Genomic DNA, 24,576 nt, shown 5'->3' on the forward strand with positions numbered 1-24,576 from the left:
ATTACTGGCTGGTTTTGAGAAATTAAACAAAAAATAGATTTCAGTACTTTTCTTGCATAAGTTTGACTTTTGAACGATGCCAGTTTGCTATAGAGAACTTAAGTAGGCTATCTACAACTGTCATCTGAAAAATTTTAGTAGGTAACTTGGGACTGCAAAAGGACTTCAAAACAAGCAATAACTCAGTTTTGTCCAAAATGTGACTGAAGAAATGTTCGTAATCAGCTCTTCAATGTTGCTGTTAGTTCCACTACAAAGTAATGTATACAGTATAATATCATGATCACTTAAATCGGTAGGTTATAACCTTTTTCCTTGTTGAGATCACCTTAAAATCACTAATTCTGGCACCCCTCCTAAAATGCCTAAAACGTAACAGTCGCCAACGATTCAGAATGTTGGTTGAAGGCCGGATAATAAATAGGCTACAAGTTCTTACGGCATTTTATGCAGGTTCTTACTCCATTTTATAACTATAATCCTAACTTAATGATTCAGCATCCACGCTCTCCCGCGGAAGAGGTATCGCATCCCTTCACAGTGCGTGCACTGCTAACTTAATCCTATAATATTTTGTTAATGTTTATTACCATGATCATTCTTAACATTTACTTTAAGTCTTCATTTCAACGTCCAGTTACTTTTCTTTGTCTCCCATTTCAAGTATGTTCGAAAACGACTGTGGCCTCCACCATCTTTTCAAAATAACTCTACAAAACAGAAAAAGGTTGTAAATGTAATTTATGATCCGTCCAATATCATATCTCCAGTATTCGACGTCAACCGCCCCCGGTATACAACCGCATGTGACGGAATAGCAAACTGTGAAAGTTCGGAAGACGAATGCAACGCGACACTTTGTCCATCGCCTTTACCTGATTATTGCTACAATGTTCGGCATGCTTGTGCATTCACGTAAGTTGCTTTATAATGCAAGCAAATTAGTATGGAACGTCATAGAGGCTAGTAAATGCTAACTAGTTGAAAATAGTGACTATTTTAGTTTCGTACACAAGGGAAAAGGATAGGGCTATGTTATTGCAAAATCAAGATGCCATATATTTTGATCTTTTTCGCTCTTGATTTTATTTATTTTACCTCAAGAAAAAAGATAAAAAAAACAATACGGTAGTATTGCATTGCGTGTTCATAAGTGCTTGGCATTGCATAATGCGCACCTTATCTAGTAAATATCTACTTTGGTAGCGAAGAAAAATTTTGAAATCTTTATTGTCTTCCTTTAGGTACATCTTTAATGATATTGTGGCATCGAAAAAATTAAAAACGATTTTTCTAAAAAACCTTTTTTTTTCAGTTGTAATGTCTCAAAAAAGGCTTTGATTGGGAAAGAAGTTTGCGACCAAATGCCAGACTGCAATCCTACCGACCCCCCAAAATCTGATGACGAATTGAATTGTCCAAACAGGTAAACATAAAAATTATGTAAACTCTAAGCCCTTCAAAGGAATAACGCAAGCATACTTTACTGCAAAATCTGTTTCATTCTATGAATAACGAAGGCACACATGTTTGGATAAGATTTTACTTTCCGAAGGGCGTTGAACTGATTTTTTTATTTTTACTCAGCTTCGACATCTACCAATGATACGGTAGCACACTACTAGTGCAAACGCTGTCATATAACGGATTTAAAAATAAAATACTGTAATAATTAGTTAGCTGTTATCGTCTCCATAGCGCCCAAGAAAAAATCAAGTTTTAATTTTTTTTTTTCTCAACTTGTAGTACAGGTAGCCTACAGTTCACACAGAATAATGTTTGTATCTATCACATACGAAGTAAACAACACAGAATAGTTAGCGGTGCAATTTGTTGCAAAATTGCAGCATTAGGCGATAGGCTAAAGAGTAAAGAGTCAATTGAATATTTTTTGTTCATTCTTTTCACAAATATTGTTTATTTCTCTATTGCATTTGTCAATCTTTTTTTTGTTTATTACGCAAGATTTTACTGCGAAGACAAAGGAGCAACTAGGCTTCCAATTCACATTCCTGAGTCAGCCAAATGCAATAACGTCTCAGACTGTTTCGACGAAAGCGATGAGATGAATTGTACCAGTAAAACTCATTTTTATTGCGAACCCGGTACTATGCCGCTCTACTTGCCCCAATACAAGGTGAGGTAACTTATACTTTACAGTACTAGCATTATTAAACTAAACAAAAGTTTAAACTTAAGGTCTGTGGTCTCACACTTAGCTTACTCTTGTTTCTTTGCATTACGCTTTTTTCTTTAACGTTTTTAACTGCCAATGCATGAACTCGCACTGGGCGCTGAATTGTTTGATGCCGAGCACATGGAAAAATAAAGTGGCTTAATTGAAAAGAAAAATGGCGTAAAATAATTGCATGAGCAGCTACTTTACTCTTCAACGACAGTAGAATGCTCGTTTTCTGAGCCACAACAAATATCCAATCAATTACAATATTTAAGAAGAAGACTATAGCCTTGTAAGCCACCATTTAAGTCTCAATTAACTCTTAAAAGGCTGCAATCGCAATGTGCGAGGAGTGGAGTAGCGATTAGTGGAGTAGCACCTCACTCCACCGACCTGGGTTTGATTCTCGGTGATGTTACGGGTAGTCTCAATTAACTCTTAAAAGGCTGCAATCGCAATGGGCTAGGAGTGGCGTAGCGGTTAGTGGAGTGGCATCTCACTCCACCGACCTGGGTTTGATTCTCGGTGATGTCACGGGTAGTCTCACATAACTCTTAAAAGGCTGCAATCGCAATAGGCAAGGAGTGGCGTAGCGGTTAGTGGAGTGGCACCTCACTCCACCGACCTGGGTTCGATTCTCGGTGTTGTCACGTGTAGTCTCACTTAACTTTTAAAAAAGAAAATGGCGCGGTACAATTACGTTTCAAAGAGGCCATATTCATTAGCAAACAAAATCCTAAAATCAACAACCGCGCCGAAAGAGAAGAACTACGTCACCTAATCTACTAATCAACTGATCCAACAAAACCTCACAGCAATAACGCCTAACAGCACAGAAACTCAACAGCCGGCAGCCTCAAGCTAAAACAAAGAGCCACTTTAAAAAACCACTCACTGACTTCAACACCATTCGTCATAGCACATGACTAGGGAACTGTGTTCCGAAAGCTAGTGTAATTTGATATTGCCAAGAAGAACCCGCAGCATCAGGCTATGACAGATCGTTTGAATCTACACTGTGAAGTAACTCTTAAAAGGCTGCAATCGCAATGGGCAAGGAGTGGCGTAGCGGTTAGTGGAGTGGCACCTCACTCCAGCGACCTGGGCTCGATTCTCGGCGTTGTCACGAGTAAACGCTTAATAGACTGCAATCTCCAATGGGCAAGGAGTGGCGTAGCGGTTAGTGGAGTGGCACCTCACTCCACCGACCTGGGTTCGATTCTAGGTGTTGTCACGGGTAGTCTCACTTAACTCTTAAAAGGCTGCAATCGCAATGGGCAAGGAGTGGCGTAGCGGTTGGTGGAGTGGAACCTCACTCCACTGACCTGGGTTCGATTCTCGGTGTTGTCACGGGTAGTCTCAATTAACTCTTAAAAGGTTGCAATCGCAATTGGCAAAGAGTGGCGTAGCGGTTAGTGGAGTGGCACCTCACTCCAGCGACCTGGGTTCGATTCTCGGTGTTGTCACGGGTAGTCTCACTTAACTCTTAAAAGGTCGAAATGGGCAAGGAGTGGCGTAGCGGTTAGTGGAGTGGCACCTCACTCCACCGACCTGGGTTCGATTCTCGGTGTTGTCACACGGATAGTCTCACTTAACTCTTAAACGGCTGCAATCGCAATGGGCAAGGAGTGGCGTGGCGGTTAGTGGAGTAGCACCTCACTCCACCGACCTGGGTTCAATTCTCGGTGTTGTCACGGATAAACACTTAAAAGGCTGCAATCGCAATGGGCAATGAGTGGCGTAGCGGTTAGTGGAGTGGCACCTCACTCCACCGACCTGGGTTCGATGCTCGGTGATGTCACGGGTAGTCTCACTTAACTCTTAAATAGCTGCAATCGCAATGGGCAAGGAGTGGCGTAGCGGTTGGTGGAGTGGCACCTCACTCCACCGACCTGGGTTCGATTCTCGGTGTTGTCATGGGTAGTCTTACTTAACTCTTAAAAGGCTGCAATCGCAATGGGCAAGGAGTGGTGTAGCGGTTAGTGGAGTGGCACCTCACTCCAGCGACCTGGGTTCGATTCTCGGTGTTGTTACAGGTAGTCTCACTTAACGCTTAAACGGCTGCAATCGCAATGGGCAAGGAGTGGCGTAGCGGTTGGTGGAGTGGAACCTCTACGCCACTCCTTGGGTTCGATTCTCGGGTTCGATTCTCGGTGATGTCACAGGTAGTCTGTAGTCTTAACGCTTAAAAGGCTGCAATCGCAATGGGCAAGGAGTGGCGTAGCGGTTAGTGGAGTGGCACCTCACTCCACTGACCTGGGTTCGATTCTCGGTGTTGTCACACGGGTAGTCTCACTTAGCTCTTAAACGGCTGCAATCGCAATGGGCAAGGAGTGGCGTAGCGGTTAGTGGAGTAGCACCTCACTCCACCGACCTGGGTTCGATTCTCAGTGTTGTCACGGATAAACACTCAAAAGGCTGCAATCGCAATGGGCAATGAGTGGCGTAGCGGTTAGTGGAGTGGCACCTCACTCCACCGACCTGGGTTCGATGCTCGGTGATGTCACGGGTAGTCTCACTTAACTCTTAAATAGCTGCAATCGCAATGGGCAAGGAGTGGTGTAGCGGTTAGTGGAGTGGCACCTCACTCCAGCGACCTGGGTTCGATTCTCGGTGTTGTCACGGGTAGTCTCACTTAACTCTTAAAAGGTCGCAATGGGCAAGGAATGGCGTAGCGGTTAGTGGAGTAGCACCTCACTCCACCGACCTGGGTTCAATTCTCGGTGTTGTCACGGATAAACACTTAAAAGGCTGCAATCGCAATGGGCAATGAGTGGCGTAGCGGTTAGTGGAGTGGCACCTCACTCTACCGACCTGGGTTCGATTCTCGGTGTTGTCACGGTAGTCTTACGTAACTTTTAAAAGGCTGCAATCGCAATGGGCAAGGAGTGGTGTAGCGGTTAGTGGAGTGGCACCTCACTCCAGCGACCTGGGTTCGATTCTCGGTGTTGTCACGGGTAGTCTTACTTAACGCTTAAAAGGCTGCAATCGCAATGGGCAAGGAGTGGTGTAGCGGTTGGTGGAGTGGAACCTCACTCCACCGACCTGGGTTCGATTCTCGGTGTTGTCACGGGTAGTTTCAATTAACTCTTAAAAGGTTGCAATCGCAATGGGCAAGGAGTGGCGTAGCGGTTAGTGGAGTGGAACCTCACTCCACTGACCTGGGTTCGATTCTCGGTGTTGTCACGGGTAGTCTCACTTAACTCTTAAAAGGCTGCAATTGCAATGGGCAAAGAGTGGCGTCGCGGTTAGTGGAGTGGCACCTCACTCCACCGACCTGGGTTCGATTCTCGGTGTTGTCACGGGTAGTCTCACTTAACTCTTAAATAGCTGCAATCGCAATGGGCAAAGAGTGGCGTCGCGGTTAGTGGAGTGGCACCTCACTCCACCGACCTGGGTTCGATTCTCGGTGATGTCACGGGTAGTCTCACTTAACTCTTAAAAGGCTGCAATCGCAATGGGCAAGGAGTGGCGTAGCGGTTAAGTGGAGTGGCACCTCACTCCACTGACCTGAGTTCGATTCTCGGTGTTGTCACACGGGTGGTCTCACTCAGCTCTTAAAAGGCTGCAATCGCAATGGGCAAGGAGTGGCGTAGCGGTTGGGGGAGTGGCACCTCACTCCACTGACCTAGGTTCGATTCTCGGTGTTGTCACGGGTAGTCTCAATTAACTCTTAAACGGCTGCAATCGCAATGGGCAAGGAGTGGTGTAGCGGTTAGTGGAGTGGCACCTCACTCCAGCGACCTGGGTTCGATTCTCGGTGTTGTTACAGGTAGTCTCACTTAACGCTTAAACGGCTGCAAACGCAATGGGCAAGGAGTGGCGTAGCGGTTGGTGGAGTGGAACCTGTACGCCACTCCTTGGGTTCGATTCTCGGGTTCGATTCTCGGTGATGTCACAGGTAGTCTGTAGTCTTAACGCTTAAAAGGCTGCAATCGCAATGGGCAAGGAGTGGTGTAGCGGTTAGTGGAGTGCCACCTCACTCCACTGACCTGGGTTCGATTCTCGGTGTTGTCACATGGGTAGTCTCACTTAGCTCTTAAACGGCTGCAATCGCAATGGGCAAGAAGTGGCGTAGCGATTAGTGGAATAGCACCTCACTCCACCGACCTGGGTTCGATTCTCGGTGTTGTCACACGGGTAGTTTCACTCAGCTCTTAAAAGGCTGCAATCGCATTGGGAAAAGAGTGGCGTAGCGGATAGTGGAGTGGCATCTCACTCCACCAACCTGGGTTCGATTCTCGGTGTTGTCACGTGTAGTCTCACTTAACTCTCAAAAGGCTGCAATCGCAATGGGCAATGAGTGGCGTAGCGGTTAGTGGAGTGGCAACTCACTCCACTAACCTGGGTTCGATTCTCGGTGTTGTCACGGGTAGTCTCACTTAACGCTTAAAAGGCTGCAATCTCCAATGGGCAAGGAGTGGCGTAGCGGTTAGTGGAGTGGCACCTCACTCCACCAACTTGGGTTCGATTCTCGGTGTTGTCACGGGTAGTCTCACTTAACGCTTAAAAGGCTGCAATCTCCAATGGGCAAGGAGTGGCGTAGCGGTTAGTGGAGTGGCACCTCACTCCACCAACCTGGGTTCGATTCTCGGTGTTGTCACGGGTAATCTCACTTAACTCTTAAAAGGTTGCAATCGCAATGGGCAAGGAGTGGCGTAGCGGTTAGTGGAGTGGCACCTCATTCCACAGACCTGGGTTCAATTCTCGGTGTTGTCACACGGGTAGTCTCACTTAGCTCTTAAAAGGCTGCAATCGCAATGGGCAAAAAGTGGCTTAGCGGTTAGTGGAGTGGCACCTCACTCCACCTACCTGGGTTCGATTCTCGGTGTTGTCACGAGTAAACGCTTAAAAAGCTGCAATCTCCAATGGGCAAGGAGGGCGTAGCGGTTAGTGGAGTTGCACCTCACTCCACCAACCTGGGTTCGATTCTCGGTGTTGTCACGAGTAATCGCTTAAAAAGCTGCAATCTCCAATGGGCAAGGAGTGGCGTAACGGTTAGTGGAGTAGCACCTCACTCCACCAACCTGGGTTCGATTCTCGGTGTTGTCACACGGGTAGTCTCACTTAACGTTTAAAAGGCTGCAATCGCAATGGGCAAGGAGTGGCGTAGCGGTTAGTAGAGTGGCACCTCACTCCACGGACCTGGGTTCGATTCTCGGTGTTGTCACACGGGTAATCTCACTTAACTCTTAAAAGGTTGCAATCGCAATGGGCAAGGAGTGGCGTAGCGGTTAGTGGAGTGGCACCTCACTCCACCGACCTGGGTTCGATTCTCGGTGTTGTCACGGGTAGTCTCACTTAACTCAAAGGCTGCAATCGCAATGGGCAAGGAGTGGCGTAGCGGTTCTTGGAGTGGAACCTCACTCCACTGACCTGGGTTCGATTCTCGGTGTTGTCACGGGTAGTCTCACTTAACTCTTAAAAGGTTGCAATCGCAATGGCCAAAGAGTGGCGTAGCGGTTAGTGGAGTGGCACCTCACTCCACCAACCTGGGTTCGATTCTCGGTGTTGACACGGGTAGTCTCACTTAACTCTTAAAGGGTTGCAATTGCGTTGTGCAAAGAGTGGCGTAGCGGTTAGTGGATTTACACCTCACTCCACGGACCTGGGTTCGATTCTCGGTGTTGTCACGGGTAGTCTCACTTAACGCTTAAATGGCTGCAATCTCCAATGGGCAAGGAGTGGCGTAGCGGTTAGTGGAGTGGCAACTCATTCCACCGACCTGGGTTCGATTCTCGGTGTTGTCACGAGTAAACGCTTAAAAAGCTGCAATCTCCAATGGGCAAGGAGGGCGTAGCGGTTAGTGGAGTTGCACCTCACTACACCAACTTGGGTTCGATTCTCGGTGTTGTCACGGGTAGTCTCACTTAACGCTTAAAAGGCTGCAATCTCCAATGGGCAAGGAGTGGCGTAGCGGTGAGTGGAGTGGCACCTCACTCCACCAACCTGGGTTCGATTCTCGGTGTTGTCACGGGTAATCTCACTTAACTCAAGGTTGCAATCGCAATGGGCAAGGAGTGGCGTAGCGGTTAGTGGAGTGGCATCTCATTCCACAGACCTGGGTTCAATTCTCGGTGTTGTCACACGGGTAGTCTCACTTAGCTCTTAAAAGGCTGCAATCGCAATGGGCAAGGAGTGGCTTAGCGGTTAGTGGAGTGGCACCTCACTCCACCTACCTGGGTTCGATTCTCGGTGATGTCACGGGTAGCCTCACTTAACTCTTAAAAGGTTGCAATCTCCAATGGGCAAGGAGTGTCGTAGCGGTTAGTGGAGTGGCAACTCACTCCACTAACCTGGGTTCGATTCTCGGTGTTGTCACGAGTAAACGCTTAAAAAGCTGCAATCTCCAATGGGCAAGGAGTGGCGTAGCGGTTAGTGGAGTTGCACCTCACCTCGGTGTTGACCTGGGTTCGATTCTCGGTGTTGTCACGGGTAGTCTCACTTAACGCTTAAATGGCTGCAATCCCCAATGGGCAAGGAGTGGCGTAGCGGTTAGTGGAGTGGCACCTCACTCCACCGATCTGGGTTCGATTCTCGGTGTTGTCACGAGTAAACGCTTAAAAAGCTGCAATCTCCAATGGGCAAGGAGGGCGTAGCGGTTAGTGGAGTTGCACCTCACTCCACCTCACTCCTGGCATCTCATTCCACAGACCTGGGTTCAATTCTCGGTGTTGTCACACGGGTAGTCTCACTTAGCTCTTAAAAGGCTGCAATCGCAATGGGCAAGGAGTGGCTTAGCGGTTAGTGGAGTGGCACCTCACTCCACCTACCTGCACCTACCTCCTCCTACCACCTACCACCTCACTCCACGGTTAGTGGAGTGGCACCTCACTCCACCTAAAAGGTTGCAATCGCAATGGGCAAGGAGTGGCGTAACGGTTAGTGGAGTGGCACCTCACTCCACCGACCTGGGTTCGATTCTCTGTGTTGTCACGGGTAGTCTCACTTAACTCTTAAAAGGTTGCAATCGCAATGGGCAAAGAGTGGCGTAGCGGTTAGTGGAGTGGCACCTCACTACACCAACTTGGGTTCGATTCTCGGTGTTGTCACGTGTAGTCTCACTTAACTCTTAAACGGCTGCAATCGCAATGGGCAAAGAGTGGCGTAGCGGTTAGTGGAGTGGCACTTCACTCCACCGACTTGGGTTCGATTCTCGGTGTTGTCACGTGTAGTCGCACTTAACGCTTAGAAGACTGCAATCTCCAATGGGCAAGGAGTGGCGTAGCGGTTAGTGGAGTGGCACCTCAGTCCACCGACCTGGGTTCGATTCTCGGTGATGTCACGGGTAGTCTCACTTAACTCTTAAAAGGCTGCAATCGCAATGGGCAAGGAGTGGCGTAGCGGTTAGTGGAATGGCACCTCACTCCACCGACCTGGGTTCGATTCTCGGTGTTGTCACGGGTAGTCTCGCTTAACTCTTCAATGGGCAAGGAGTGGCGTAGCGGTTAGTGGAGTGACACCTCACTCCACCGACCTGGGTTCGATTCTCGGTGTTGTCACTGGTAGTCTCACTTAACTCTTAAAAGGCTGCAATCGCAATGGGCAAGGAGTGGCGTAGCGGTTAGTGGAGTGTCACCTCACTCCACCGGCAAGGTTTCGATACTTGCTGCTGTAACGTTAATGAGATCGAAGCAACAACAGTGTTTAATAAAATCAATTAGTGAACTTTTGGGTTGAAGCGTAAAATTTATAAACTTCATCCAAGCTTAATCAAACGAATTTTAATTGAAACTGGCTATTGGATGATTGGGTCTTCGTGTTATGTTGTTGTCTTTACTCTTCAGCTGTAAATTCTGGAAAAAATATTTATTAATTTCTTTCTCCGTTTTGTTTAGGTATGCAACGGTATCCAAGATTGCCAAGATGGTGAAGATGAATGCCAGAATTGCTCCAAGAGCCCAATTTCATCTGATTCGTTTCTTATCAGTTCTTACGTGCTTCAAGTTTTTGTTTGGATTATTGGTAAAAACTAAACAATTAGTTAATAAAATTTATGTAACTCATCACCAGCTAACCTATAGAGTACAATACATCATATATTGCAGTAAAACAACGTCTAAAGTGAAATTATGTTAACCCAATCATGTCCAGGTTCCCATTTTGACTGAAGACTCATAGGTCTTTATTTAGCACTAAATTCAAACGCTTACAACTCTGTTATTGCAAATATCATCGCCATTTGTTTACAAGAGTGAGAAAATTTCTCTATGATTATAAAACTTGTGAAATCAAAATTTCTTGTTTTTGTGTAACAGACAAACAATGATTTTTTTAAAGGTATTTTAAAAATAACAACTTTGTTTTGCTTTTATATCATTTTATACGAGCAGCTGTTGCGATTTACTATCCTCTCCCGGAAGCAACTTTCCAAAAGGTACCATTAAAAAATCCCCTCTGAACTTTGTTTGGTAATTACGGAAGGAAACAGAGCAATAGCAGTGGTGGGAATCAAACCCACGTCAATGCAATGACTACCACCGCCCTAACCCTCTGCGCCAAAGCAGCCGATGGCAAACCGATGACTTAATTCATCTAGGAATTACGTTTTCCTTTGTTGCTCAAAGGGTATTTTTTATGGTTCCTTTTGGAAAGTTGCCTCCCGGAAACTGAAAGTTGATAAATTATCTTAAGGTTTCAATCTTTGCGGTTTTTCTTGCTGTCTCCCACCTCACAAAAATTCGTATTGTTCAAAAAGAACGAATTTTGCAAGCTGGGATATTTGTCAGCTTTTGAAACGATTCCATTTTTACATTGACTAGTTGTCAAGAAACGTTGAATCGATATAAAAAAAACTAATTTGCTTACTTCGAACGGTTGATGTGTGGATTGTGACAAGTTTAGCAGCAAACGACAACATAGTTTCACTTATCAAACAGTATCAGTGTTCAAACGTTGAAATATGTATCAAGTATTTTGATCAAAACATTAACTGGTATAAATAAAGCCTGTTCGTCCACCAGAGTGTTCTCTCGCTATGCCAAACGGAGACGATTTTAGATCAGGGGTGTGGCCCAAGAGCTTAAAATTTTTGGCCGGCGGAAAGGGGTGGAGTTTATAATGTGTGACCTTTTAGACAATTTCCGCTATGTCTCCAGTTTACAACATTTAATAAGCATTATTTTTGATAGGTAACCCCACAAGTTCAACCAGTGTAAAATCAAGCAAACAAATCTTTACCATAGGCTACATCTCTTGTAGTTACATTTTGTCTGTAGTAGCTCATGAAGTCGAAAAACCAGACAAAAAATCCGCTGCTGTTTTGCGGTTGAATGGCTTACTCGCGTTTTGTGTGTGAACAAGGAGTGAACATCCTTTCACTGAGCATCTCAGTGCGATTCCCACATGCGTCATAATACATAATAAGAACCATTGTGAACAATAGATACAATATTTCCAGTTGTGGCCCCTGGACCAAGCTTGCTATGTGTATGTGGCCAAACAGTGCGGCACGTTTAAAAACCCTGTTCTAGACGAAATGTATACAGTATAGTTGATTGCCACTTTAGCCGTTCGTTGACGTACTGGCGTATTGACTATTATAGCCAGTAGTATCTTTATCGTCCCGGGCGCGACCAAATCTATAATGATATGATATCAGTATTGAGTAAGTTGATGTTGATATATTGGGTTTATAACACCATGTCTTATAGCGTGAACTTTTGTCCAACTCACTAGGGAGCCAGTCCAGCATATGAGATTGACCTTTTTTGTGTCTTGAAAACTCCACATAGGGTTCGCATAGTTTTTGATTGAGCGGCATAGAGCCAAAGCAGTCAAACAAATGGTTGTTGGACGCAGCATCTGTATCTCACAAGCCGACATTACCCAAAACAACCACGATTAAGCAAGTTTTAATTGAGCAAGTAACAATTATTGCTAGCAACCCAGTTAACGCTATAGGCTACTAAGCTTTCCGATAATGTGATTTTACGCTGATGCTTTGTTGAATGTTTCTACGTATCATTTTTTTATCTGGTTAATACAAAAGTATCTTTCACACTTTGATTGCATTCGCACAGGCATATTTGCTACGTTTGGAAATATCGGAGTCATACTTCACAATACTCGCCAACTCTACTCAAATAAAGATTCCTTATCTCCTATTGCTTACAACCATCGAATTTTGGTCACGAACTTGGCTCTGGCGGATTTATTTCTTGGGGTAAGATTTCACTTGGATGCACCTACATGTTCATAAAAGTAAAATTTCAAGAATAAATGAAATTCTAGTTGTAAAGCTTTTGCGCTTGGATAGAAATGTTATTCAAATCTGTGGCTTGATTAATTTTTATTTTAGATCATAAAGTTTTAAGTTCAGTAGTTTTTTATGGCTATCATGTTTGCAGCTTAGCCTATTTGTTTGTAGAAAGTATTATTCTCTTTTTCTTTATTCATTCAATCAACCGATTTTCTTAGATTTATCTGATTAGCCTTGGGGTAGCCAACAGCGCCTACAGTGAAATATATTGCCGAAGGGATATTCAGTGGAGAGCCAGCAGGACTTGTTCAGGAATAGGGGCCATTGCTCTGATAAGCGTACAATGTTCAGTATTTTTGCTGACCATCATGGCTACTATGCGTTTGTTTCTTGTTGCAAGGTAGGTTTAACCTTTAAATTTTTCGTAGTTTCTAATTTTATAACAGCATCATCCATGGCCTGCAATATATTTTCTTTTGTATTTTGGAAATGATATAAGTTTAATTTTTTCATACTTTTAGGCCAATGAACACGGTTTCGCAAAGACGATATATCTTTGCAGCCATATTTTTTGCTTGGTTTGCTGCCTTCATACTTGCATTGGCACCATTGTCAGAATCTCAGACCAACTACTTTGTCTCTGAAGTCTGGTAAGTTCAACACATATAATCTTGACGGGAAAGTTGTCACACTCACAGCTATTGCAAACAGTAGACCAACAAAGCGGTGGAATTTAGAATTCGAACGCAAAAACTAATTCATGTAAAACAAAACGGCAAAAAGTTTGAAACTGCATAACATCTTGAACCAACAGTACACTGAACGTTGGTGTGCTTTTGACAATAAGCTAATATCTCCTAACCGTTTCAAGATGAGTCTACGGTAATCCTATTTTTAATGGTCTTCCTGCTTGAAGCGTGCATGACCAATGAAACGTGCTTCCTGTTTTGTTTCGTTGATATTGACTCACTTTGACATAGGCCTCACCAAAACATAGATTTACTGACGCGATTTCGTTACCTTACCTTTGAAGGATGTGGCAGTGCCTACGTGACATATTTCGATCAGTAAGCTGTCTTGCAAAATGTCAGCCCGAGACAAGTGATGAAATCCACTTTTTGGTTTTGTTCGTTTCAAAAAGAATCTTCATTGTTGAAGCCACCTTCTGATAACTATCCAGAATGAGCAAGCTAACTGGTTGTTCTACATAATGCACATATTATGGCTACCTGAACATGGTAGCTGTAGCTCTATGTCTAGGTATCCATGTGTACATACTTGGCGACGTCTGGTTGGGTTGTTTTCTTACGGAAGGCTGAAGTACCTATGACTTACAGTAATTAGTCTATATCAGTACTCTTCAACAAGGGTTCAGCGGAACCCATGCAGTGAGGTTCAATGAGTTTAAAGCAGGGGTTCTTAAACATTTTTTAACGCGGACCCCTTAAAAAAATTGGTTTGCGTGGACCGCCTTTGTGGCCTAGTTCGAGAAACTTTTTTGATCAGCATGAATTGGACATAACGCAATAAAATTTAAATGAATTGGTAACAAAATTTATGTTTTATTAAATTTAAAAAATATCGAATGCAGATTGTTTTTCAATATCTTTGATTTAATTTCATTAATGTGAAAAATGCTGCTATTTGTCTTCAACAAGAACATGAAATTGTGGATTCGTGTTTGATAGGGCAGATAGGATAGTTATTTGATCTTAATCTTTTTACTTTTGAAAAATTTATTCCATTTTTCAAATTACACACTAAGATTTCCATTGGGCCTTCATGGACCCCATAGAACTAGTCCGCGTACCCCTTGGGGGTTCACGTACCCCAGTTGAAGAACTCCTGGTTTAAAGGGTTCCATATGGTTCCATGACGGTTCCTAATTTTTCTAGGAATATCATTTTTTTGCTTCAGTATATTGCTGCGTCATGCTAAATTTTTAGATTACCGTGCAGAAACATCGATAGTTGTTGCGTCACTTGTTCTTTGTTATGCTTTTAACAAGAACGTTATTGTTTTAATTTGAAGTTTTATTAGTGCGGTTCCCCGACAAACGCGAAAGTGAACTAGAGGTTCCTCGACGAGAAAAAGGTTAAAGAGCTTATGTTGACGTTTCTTGCCAGTATGAAAGTTGCCAAAAAAGTCGTTCATACTATGAACGACTTTTTTGTAAAGTAAGCTCAGGCTGCCCTAATGTTAAGTCGTTCAGAAAACCTATAGCATAGAAATATGCTTATACCGTATTTGCGACAAAGGACAACTTTACTCACAAAGTGTCTTGTTGGAAAACAGGTATGAAGACAATCCTTTCCTGGCGTTAGTTGAAAGGAAAGAAATGGAAGACTTTACAACCAGACTGTGGGCGTTGCAAGGCAATGGCAACAACGATTTCTTTGCTTGGAATACTGACAGGTGAATCAAGCAGACAATGAAAACTATTGAAAAAAGGCATAACTTTAACATCAATGCAGCGCAAATGTAGGTCACCGTTATCTACATACTTGTAATATTTTACACCCATAACGGTCGATATACTTTAGGTTGCCATGTTTATACCTAACTCCTACTAAGTTTACAATTCCAGACCTATAGATTAAGCAGCTGTAAATTTACTCGGTTTGGCATAATTATGTTCTAAGTAGCCTATATTGATTTTAAAATAGTTTAAACCTATATTTTGTTATTAATAGTTTTGTTGACTAAAAATAGAAGGTCTGTGACAGGCTCGCCTACTACGGTATGATAGCGCTTTGTCACTTTGCAAATAAAATTAATCATGAATATGATGGAGCCAAGTGTAAGATACTGTGCAGTGTTTGGTGTTACTATTTTAAAGTTCGACTGAATAGACTTGCTTACAGTTACAGAAAATATCTCAAAATATCTTAAATTGTGCCATATCATCGATGTATACAGTTTTAGCAACAAGGGTGTCTAATTATCACTTGATCTTGAACAAATATTTAAAGCAATTCAAAACAAGAAATGTTTTGGTTTTTGTTTCTAATGTTTTTTACCCAACTGTTTTGAGATGTAATGATTTCTTCGATAATCTAAGCCCTAACTGCTTGGAGACAGAAGAAGTTTTTGACCAGCCAGGCAACCTGTAAAGTAGGCTGCGGAAGTTCATAGTCAGGTAATAACAAAGTAATCTTCACCAGATCTCTAACATGGAAGAACATGATCGATACGGTTTCTCAATTGAACGAAAATTCCAAACCAAGCCTTTACTTCGGATATTATTCCGCACACGGAGTCTGTCTTCCTCGAATATTTCCGGATTCTTCAACTGATCGTTCATGGGGATTTTCTTTGTTTCTTATCATAATAAACTTTCTGGCATTTATCTACATGTTATGCGCTTACACTGCAATTTACAGGTAAGAAGCTTAGCTAACTTTACAGTCCAAATAGCATTTAGCCTATTCATGGCCTTGTAGACTATACTGTATAACCAACTTCCCATTATTAAGTTTCTGGATTACACCTAAAAATCGTATACCTCAAAACTTATGCTTTAACAAAGATCAATGAAGGAAGTAGCGCTGTTGCTTGTGGTCAACCACATATCATGAACTTTTATTGACCAGCTCGGGAGTGTTTCTAAAATGTAAATTGTCGAAATCCAAAGAATAAGCTTTTCAATAACATTTTCATGTTGCCCAGTGATAACCTTGTAGGGGTATTAATGTGTTGGCTGTTGGGGCTATTAAAATTTTGTGTTGCCATACTGCGGTATGAAGTCAAACGCAGTAAGTTGACTTGCAATGTGTTTCAAATCGAAATTATTATCAATGTATCCTACAATAAAAATATCGTAAACAGCCCTTGCTCTCTTTCCGACCTTGCATTTGAGCGAAAAATCTCACAAAGCCAAATTTAGGCTACTTATTGGACAAAAACAATAGTTCTGTAAAGAAGAGCCGAAACCATAAATAACCTTAACTCATCAAATTCTTGACAAATTGAAGAATACAAAGCATCTGGAGAACAATTAAGATTGACTAATGGGGTTTCTTCAGAGCAGGGGTTCTTAAACTTTTTTTAACGCGGACCCCTTAAAAAACTTCGTTTGCGTGGAGCCCCTTTGTGGCCTAGTCAGAGAAACTTTTTTGCTCAGCATGAATTGGACATAACGCAATAAAATTAAAATGAATTGGTAACAAATTTATGTTTTATTAAATTTAAGAAATATCGAATGCAGATTGTTCTTCAATATCTTTGATTTAATTTCATTAATGTGAAGGATGCTGCTGATTGTCTTCAACAAGAACATGACATTGTTTCTTCGTCTTCTCTCGTATTGTCGCTATATGTCAGGGCATCCGTTGGTTAGCCACTGCCTGGTGTCATCGATGGAAATTAGGCTTTCCATACCATGGGGTGGTCTATATAGCAGGCAATCCTTGATAATGTGGGCTGCCGTCTGCATTTCGCCACACTCACAAGCAGCACTCTCTGCCAAGCCCCAGCGCAACATGTCTGCACCATATAGCGTCCAACACCAGTGAGCAAACGGTTACGCCTTGATGAGGCAAGTCTAGAGAGGCCATGTCCCAACTGGTTTTCGGATGGGGATCTGAATACTTGGCGATCTGAATACTTGGCGATCGTCGTCTTTGATAGGGCAACACGCATGTCATCCTTTGCATTCAATCGGTTTCGACTGTTTGTTTTGATAGTTACCATAAAGATGATCCTGACTCACATAAATATATAAATATGGAGTCGCAAAAAGGATTATACCAGCCATTGCTCTCTTTACCAAAAGAGGATGTGCTTGCGTCAACGAACTCCAAAAATCGCCAATACTTTTCGAATTGAAAGACATTCTCAATGATTTCACTGCCCTTATAGTTTAATGAACTCTTTTGTTAGGTCCTCACCACTGATAGATTCCAGTTCAACGAGGAAAGGGTAAAACATCTATGCTGTATTTTTAACATCTTCTGCGGCTAAGCAGTAGCCTAACCTCTGAAAGAGTTTTGCAATGCTTCCAAATGTCTGCACATGTCTGTGTGCAGAGAAAGTGGTAGAGCACGTCTAGCCTAGCAGCAACTGATAAAATTTTGCAATGTTCAAATAGCGGCAAAAATAACAATGTGGAAAGAGACGTAATAATCGTACGTAACAAAAAAACAGTACAATAACATAACAATTATCTGGAAATGCCAAACTAGAAATCATCAGCGTTGTTTGAACTTAATATCTTTTCTTTTGAAAAATTTATTTCATTTTTGAAATTATACCCTAATATTTCCATTGGGCCTTCATGGACCACCTAAAACTAGTCTGCGTACTCCTTGGGGGTTCATGGACCCCAGTTTAAAAACCCCTGCTTTAGAGGTACAAGCTCTCTATTGTCTCACACTACATTGAGTGTCAGAAGAATGTTTCTTCAAGGACATAGAAAGGTACTTTGGAAACTTATTTGATTGATTGAATCTTTATTCTCGGACTGGGAAAGCTTCTTGCAGAGCTTAATCCTGGCAGTTTCGCACACTTGTAGAGGCTTTGAATTACTGACGCAGACCCGGTCACAGAGATTGACAGACTGGAGTTTCCGATTGTTGAAGTCTTGTTGCTGGGAAATTATTTCATCCATTAGATGCCGCTGAATGGAGAGCAATCCTTAACGTGCGTTACTCAAGCGCATACCCCGAGAGTCGAACCAGCGCCGCTTGATCTTGAAGCTTTTACGTTCCAGAAGTCACGGGCTAACCAAGTGAGCTATCGGGGCGGATTTCAGGCATTTTTGCGTGCTTCTATATGTAGAGGCTACCAGTAACACAAGTCGGTCATCAAAGTTCCCAAGTTATTTCTATAAAACTTAAGGAAATGAAAAACCATGACAAAACTGAAACATTGTTATTCTCGAAATTATTTATAAATATACACTTTAGCATCACCATCCGAAATAGCCAAAGAGCAGGAGCGACTGTAACTAGCAAAAGCGATTCCGCTTTTCAACGCAAGATCACCAGAATCATTCTCACGAACTTTTGCTGTTGGATTCCAATTTGCATCATGGGTTTTGTGAGCGCAGGAGGTAAAAACATTATTTCTATTTCTAAAAGCAGCAGCTTTGAAAACGTTTTTGGTACGACGATTTTAGAATAGCGAAAGTCGGCTGCAATGCATGGCCGAGTGGGAAAAGCTTCAATACGCACTCGAAAAGACACTGTTTCGACACCGCTCAAGGACACACAGCCTGTGTTTTTTGAAGATACTTAAGGCATGCCTGAAGGTGGACACGAAGATTGCACACAGATTGGCTTTATTGTTTTCTCGTTTCTAAATTTTCAATCCGGCATCGCTCACATCGGTACAAAATAATAGCCATACAAAAAGTTTTATTTTTACAATGTGTTCTGAAAAAATATACAAAATAACACACTTGTTTTGCTTAACAACAAAGCCATTTTTTTATTTTCAGGTGGCACATTGTCTGAAGAGGCTTATGCTGTTTCAGCTATCATTTTGTTGCCAATAAACAGCGCCTTTAATCCTTTTCTTTACTCTGACTTGCCTGATTTGATTTGGAAAAAAGTTTTTGCTGAGTCGTCGTGTGGAAGGTGGGTTGAATCAAGACAGTTCACTGGCTCAACAAGACGACATGTGTCCATGCAAACTGCACACAGAAGTACGCAAAGTATTTTTGTTTTGATGAGCATAGCAGTATAGCAGCGTTTCATAGGGATGAAGCAATTTCATAGGGATAACACAATTTTTGTGATTCGCGGGCGAGTGGTTTGCCATCCCTGTTATAGTCTATATCACTTTAACAGCATAAGAAAGTACTGAAATTATGCCGAGAAACACAACTTGAGCAATATGAGCATGGTGAAACACACATTCGGATCAAAGCAATAACTTACTCAATATACTATTTTCAAATTAATTGCGTTCCAGGAGTGCTTACGTACCAGCACCGTTACGCGTTCCACAGTTTGAGTAGCACTGATCTAGGGAATGCAACTTGGCATGGTTTGTGAGGGCAGGAAACCTTATCCACACAGAAAAATTTGTCATTTTAAAATTGATTGGACGTCTGCTGGCGTTGAATCAATGTAAAAATGACGGATTTTGCTTTCTGGGATAGCTTCTTCTTTCGTATGAGAGGTTGTTTTTTGGACTACATTTCATTGGGGTCAAATGTCGGCGGGCATTCTTCAAGCAGCCACTTGATTGTAGAGTCCTCCAGCGTTGACAGGCCAACTTCCCTTGGAGGAGTAAACGTCGGGCAGTGGTAGAGGATGTGATCTGCTGTCTGTTCCTCTGCACCACAGTTGCATGCCGCAGATGTTGATAACTATACTCCAGTATATACATCTGGTATATATCTGTATATCTGGGTATATAGTAGTATATATCTGGGATAGCTATACTCCAGTGACGATATTATACCTTGAATTACAAAAATTGTGGTTTAATCTTTGAGTTAATGCGCGTTAAATTTAAATGCTACTGATTTAATTTAATGCGCTACCCGAGCAATATGTCATGAATCTGATAAACGTGTTTATTTACAGCAAAAGTCACAGATGATAACCTTGCAACCCGTCCATCTACACCTTCGACACAAGAATTCAGCAGGCTCTAAAATCGAAGCAGTACCTTTTGTAAAAACTGTCCTTTTCAGAACTACTTACATCAGTGATTAGAAGAATCCAGTAAACGATATTGACAATTTATTGTTGTCGTAATGTTCAAACTGTGTAGGTTATTGAGGAAGCGTCTTGTGTTTTGAGATGCTGAGCATTGACAAATGCAAAGATCCGTTTCTAGTTGAACTGAAATCAAAACAAAAACTTGCAGCTATGATTGGGTGTAAGTAGACGTCTGTTCAATGCGTCCTTGCTAACCGTCCTTGCTTACCGTACGTCAATGAAAAAAAGCATTAGTTGTTTGTACCGTTTTTAGAACTTAAAGCTTTTTGTTGTAAGAGTGAAATGATGAATGGACTATTGCTGCATGCAGGCACCTTTTTCATTTGTAAAGCTGCTGTGAAATTGCGTTTTGTTGAAGGTAGTTTAGATGAAATGCATACGCTCAACTCATCACTTCATTATTTTGTTGAGTGATTTAGGCTAATATTTTTTTTCTATACTTAATAACTTCTTTTGGGGGTGAAAATAAAAAAAATTAACGTTATTTTCTCCGGAATGTGGACGAGAGAAGAGTTGTGAAATATTTTACTGCCTACATACTACTACTATAATATCATAGCCGATGAACCACATGCTCAGGTTGTAATTTGTTCCAGCGTTCCCTATGTCGTGCAGTACCCCAAAGTGTATTGGTTGGCTGATTGATTTATGTCGTTGAAAATTAGGTAAAAATGTCATTCGTTGTGTGCCACGAGCACATCTCCCGAGAAGGCGACCGCTTGTAGACACAGATCTTCAATCTCTTCGTTTCTGATGACGTGACCAAGAAATTCAAGTTGCCTTTAATAGTAGGCTACAACAGTAGGCTATTATCCTTTGGATACACGATGCATTTCAATATTGTTCTATATCGAAAAATATTTTCACAATGCGGAGCAACGATTCTAATGTAAAATAACTGTTTTTTGTCAGATGTTTTATTAACTTTGATCTTTGGTTTTCATATTGTCAGTTGATTTAATTTTCGACAAGTGACACCTTTTCTTGCGAGGGCTTGTTGCAATGTTGCATTCTTTGACTCATTGTAGACTATTTTCTCGTGCTATGTCTTTACTTAAGTTCGATTTTATTGCCTTAATCGTTTTTGATGTTAACTCTTCTTCTTATGTAATAAACCGTATACTGGAAGATATCTGCAAAAAAGACATAGACTATACAGTTATCCAGTTATCCTACAAAATACCACCTGATGTGCTGGGTAATGAAAATGTTTTCAGATTTTCTGATGATAGTGTACTTTGTCTTAACATTTTGTAGCCTACAGTAGCTTATGGTATCTACGTACACTCATAGCCACCTAAAGATACGGCCTGATTTGTCACATTTTGCAGAAATTTCCAGGTTTTTCTAACTTTGGGCAAACGTTTAAATAAATTTTTCTAAAATTTAGATTTTTACGCTTTCTTTATTCTTTTCCCCAGATGACACAATAGGTTTTAACATCCTCACATGTTGAAAAACAAAGAAAATTTGATTTTGTAAATTTTAGTCAGACTGTTAATTTTCAATAACAGTCTGATTTTGCGTTTTTCAACTTACTTTTTCTCATTTGCTACTGCTTCCCCAAGGCAACAAAAAAGTTTTTTGTCATTCGGAAACCGCAAAAAGTAAAAACATCTGAAAAAATGTCAGTCAAGCACTAGCAGTAGCTGTAATCAAAATCTGCAAAATGTGACAAATCAAGCCGCATCTCCAGGTGGCCATGGTACACTAAAACAATATTGAAAAAAATCTCACTCCAGCAGTCATTTTCTTCAACTTCAGCGTACTACTAATTTAATTAGACTGTGCGATTCCCTAAATAATCATGTGAAATGCTGATGTGTTTTCAATGTTGTGTTTGTATTATATGACGACATAACTGAAGAGTGACCAAATCAATTTTGTTACGACTATATGTGTTCGAACTTTCCTTTTAGAAAAAAGTTGTAAAGAATTTCATTCTACCAAAACGCTTTGATATGCTACAGACCGAAGAGTTTTTAAGAGAATGATTACATTGAAAAGATTAATGATTGGAAGTTCATGTATTTTGCTTTTCTTCATGTGTCATGCTTGGTTTTTACCTATTCTCTCGTGCATCCTTGTTTTCATGGATACCATGATTTTAGCAAACTTGTATGACTACCGAAAGTAGCATGTATTAATCAACATGATGAAAAAAAATGGAATCAAATGTAAATAAAATTTGATGAGAGTAAAGTGAATTAAGCAACAAGCGAAAATCTCAAACCGCAACCATATCAATCATTCAATGGAGGGCTGCTTAAAACATTTTTTTTGTTTGTCGAAACAGAATTCGTGAAAAAAATTGAATTCGAAAAAAAACGCAAACAAAAATAATTTTGCATCAAAACAAATACAGTACAGTATATTAATTTCAGCTATGAATTTAGCAGCACCTAGTGGATGAAATAATTTTCTGGCAACAACATTTCAACAATCGGAAACTTCACTGCTAATCTCGGTAACTGGCCCTGCATCAAAAGCCTCTGCCAGTATGCAGTGCTACCAGGAATAACGTGTCAAAGCTTTGTCAGTCTGAGGATAAAGATTGAAAAACCAAAATCAACCAAACCAACCAAAACCAAGGTCTTTTAGCGACAGAGCTCATTTTATTTTATTTTATATAAGATTTATGACATCATCACATTACTACCCGACCTATCCACACTGCATTATGTAAAGAAAGAACACAATTGGTTCTATTTTTAAAGTCTTTGATATGAGCCGACCTGGAATTGATCTCAGACCTACCTGCATTACAACCGAAAGCGAAACCCCTCGGCCACTGAGATGGTGTAATAGGTAGTACAGCAATTCATGTAATTTACAAATTACATATAATTTTGCACAACGGCCACCAAGGCATTTGTAAGGAGTTACTAAGTAACAAATGAGTCTAGTTCCCATTAATGTGATTGTATTTTAAAGTAACATCAAGCTATATGCTAGGTGAGAATTAATTACAAGCGACTTAATTTGAAATAATAGGCAGTGTTAAAGGTGAGTATATGGGAACTGCTAAGTTTTATTTCAGACAACTGTAATTTTCTTAGGATGTCCTTGTAAGCTACGTACTGTACAGTAGGGTGGAGTGAAAATAATTTTTTCGCGAAATTCAAAAACATAGCCCCCTAAAAAGTTGCTTTTGTTCATGAAAAACGCATTTGTGGAAAAAAAAAAAAAAATAATGTCTTGGTGAATCTCAATCCACAAATCAAAGATGGCCGCCAACTTTGCTTGAAAATACAGTAAATTCACCATAACTTTGCCAATACTTGCCCAATTTTCATCATATTTCAACAAGGTTTCCTCGTTTCTGTCATAAAACACTAGAAATACATATGATGACAGGGTGAGCAAATTATGACGTCACCAAATCCAATATGGCCGCCAAATTCAGTTTTTCACATTTCCTATCCAAGGTACACACTTCTTTTTCAATTTGCTCCAATTCCAGAATATATTATTATTGCAACATAATGTGATATTATGACGTCACAAAGTTTTTTTTTCCAGAATATGCTTTACTAATTCAAGTGCACGTTATTCTGTTTAAGATTGAGTTGCTTACGGTTTAGGTTTAGTCAGTTAATATGGCAGTATTAAGGAAAAATGCATTCTGTGTTATCCTTGGTGCATCAGCTGAGGTGCCAGAGAATATGCTTCCGACGTATCAAGATGTAATAAAATTCTACAGTTTCACTCAGCAGAGAATGAAGAATGAATTGAGGACGAATCGCCCACATAAAGAAATATCAGGAGTAGTACTAAACAAGGTAGCAGACTTGTGGCACAAGGCATCAATCCCTATTGTGGCGTATCTTAGGATGGAACAAATGATGGACTCAATCTACAAGGAATACAGGCTTATTCTGAAGAACTATAAGCGAGATAAAGACAAAGATAGTTACAAAGAAAGACTTTGCAAGTTCAAGGAGAAAGCTGACCATCTATTTGACGTTTCGTCTTGCAAGTGTGCTAACTTGTATAACTTAGGGTTGCCATACCGTCCGGAAAATTCCGGACATGTCCGGAATTTAGGGTTAAATTTTGCGTCCGGGAGGAATTTAAAAAATGCTCAAATGTCCGGAATTTTATGATGGGCGTTTTGGGGGATCATCCACCAATAGTTATTAAACGGTTCTTTGAAAATGAAATGAGCGAGTTATACCTTTGGCGTATGCACTCACTAATGTCCGTGTTTCATGGACGTATTCAAGTAGTTGAGAGAGAAAGCAATTCCATTGCAGAAGTGCTAGAAAATTTGGAGCTGGTTCATAAGGTGTTTGTGGAAAGGAAGAATGAAAACTTTATGTCCTTGAAAGTTAAAAGGCTTTTAGTTGAAAAAAGAAAAGAGGGATATGAAGATGAATGTAACAATTTTCTTTCCGAAGTTGCAAACCTCTATGAGAGATGCTTGGAGTACCTGTGCAAATGGATGAAACCAATGGAAGAGTTTGCTTGTTTCAAATGGATGACCTTGAAAGAGATACCAGGTTGGAAGGATGTAGAGCCTT

At 41.3% G+C, this 24,576-nt stretch overlaps 1 protein-coding gene across 1 annotated transcript in view; it reads left to right on the top strand.

Annotated features, from left to right (window-relative positions):
- The window catches only part of LOC145780575 (uncharacterized), a 39,472-nt gene extending 19,426 nt beyond the window's left edge, over positions 1 to 20,046 (top strand). Inside the window, exons 9-20 of the mRNA XM_082592201.1 lie at positions 771 to 915; positions 1,316 to 1,426; positions 1,966 to 2,137; positions 10,018 to 10,144; positions 12,202 to 12,344; positions 12,599 to 12,780; positions 12,902 to 13,030; positions 14,676 to 14,795; positions 15,545 to 15,763; positions 18,287 to 18,432; positions 18,820 to 19,026; positions 19,916 to 20,046. Of these exons, the coding sequence (XP_082448327.1) occupies positions 771 to 915; positions 1,316 to 1,426; positions 1,966 to 2,137; positions 10,018 to 10,144; positions 12,202 to 12,344; positions 12,599 to 12,780; positions 12,902 to 13,030; positions 14,676 to 14,795; positions 15,545 to 15,763; positions 18,287 to 18,432; positions 18,820 to 19,026; positions 19,916 to 19,986 (1,772 nt within the window). The 3' untranslated portion in view covers positions 19,987 to 20,046. The remainder of the gene's footprint in view (positions 1 to 770; positions 916 to 1,315; positions 1,427 to 1,965; positions 2,138 to 10,017; positions 10,145 to 12,201; positions 12,345 to 12,598; positions 12,781 to 12,901; positions 13,031 to 14,675; positions 14,796 to 15,544; positions 15,764 to 18,286; positions 18,433 to 18,819; positions 19,027 to 19,915) is intronic.
- The last annotated feature ends 4,530 nt before the right edge of the window (positions 20,047 to 24,576 follow it).

The sequence above is a fragment of the Aplidium turbinatum genome, chromosome 12 (assembly GCF_918807975.1).
Source record: "Aplidium turbinatum chromosome 12, kaAplTurb1.1, whole genome shotgun sequence".
In the NCBI taxonomy this organism is placed as follows: domain Eukaryota; kingdom Metazoa; phylum Chordata; class Ascidiacea; order Aplousobranchia; family Polyclinidae; genus Aplidium; species Aplidium turbinatum.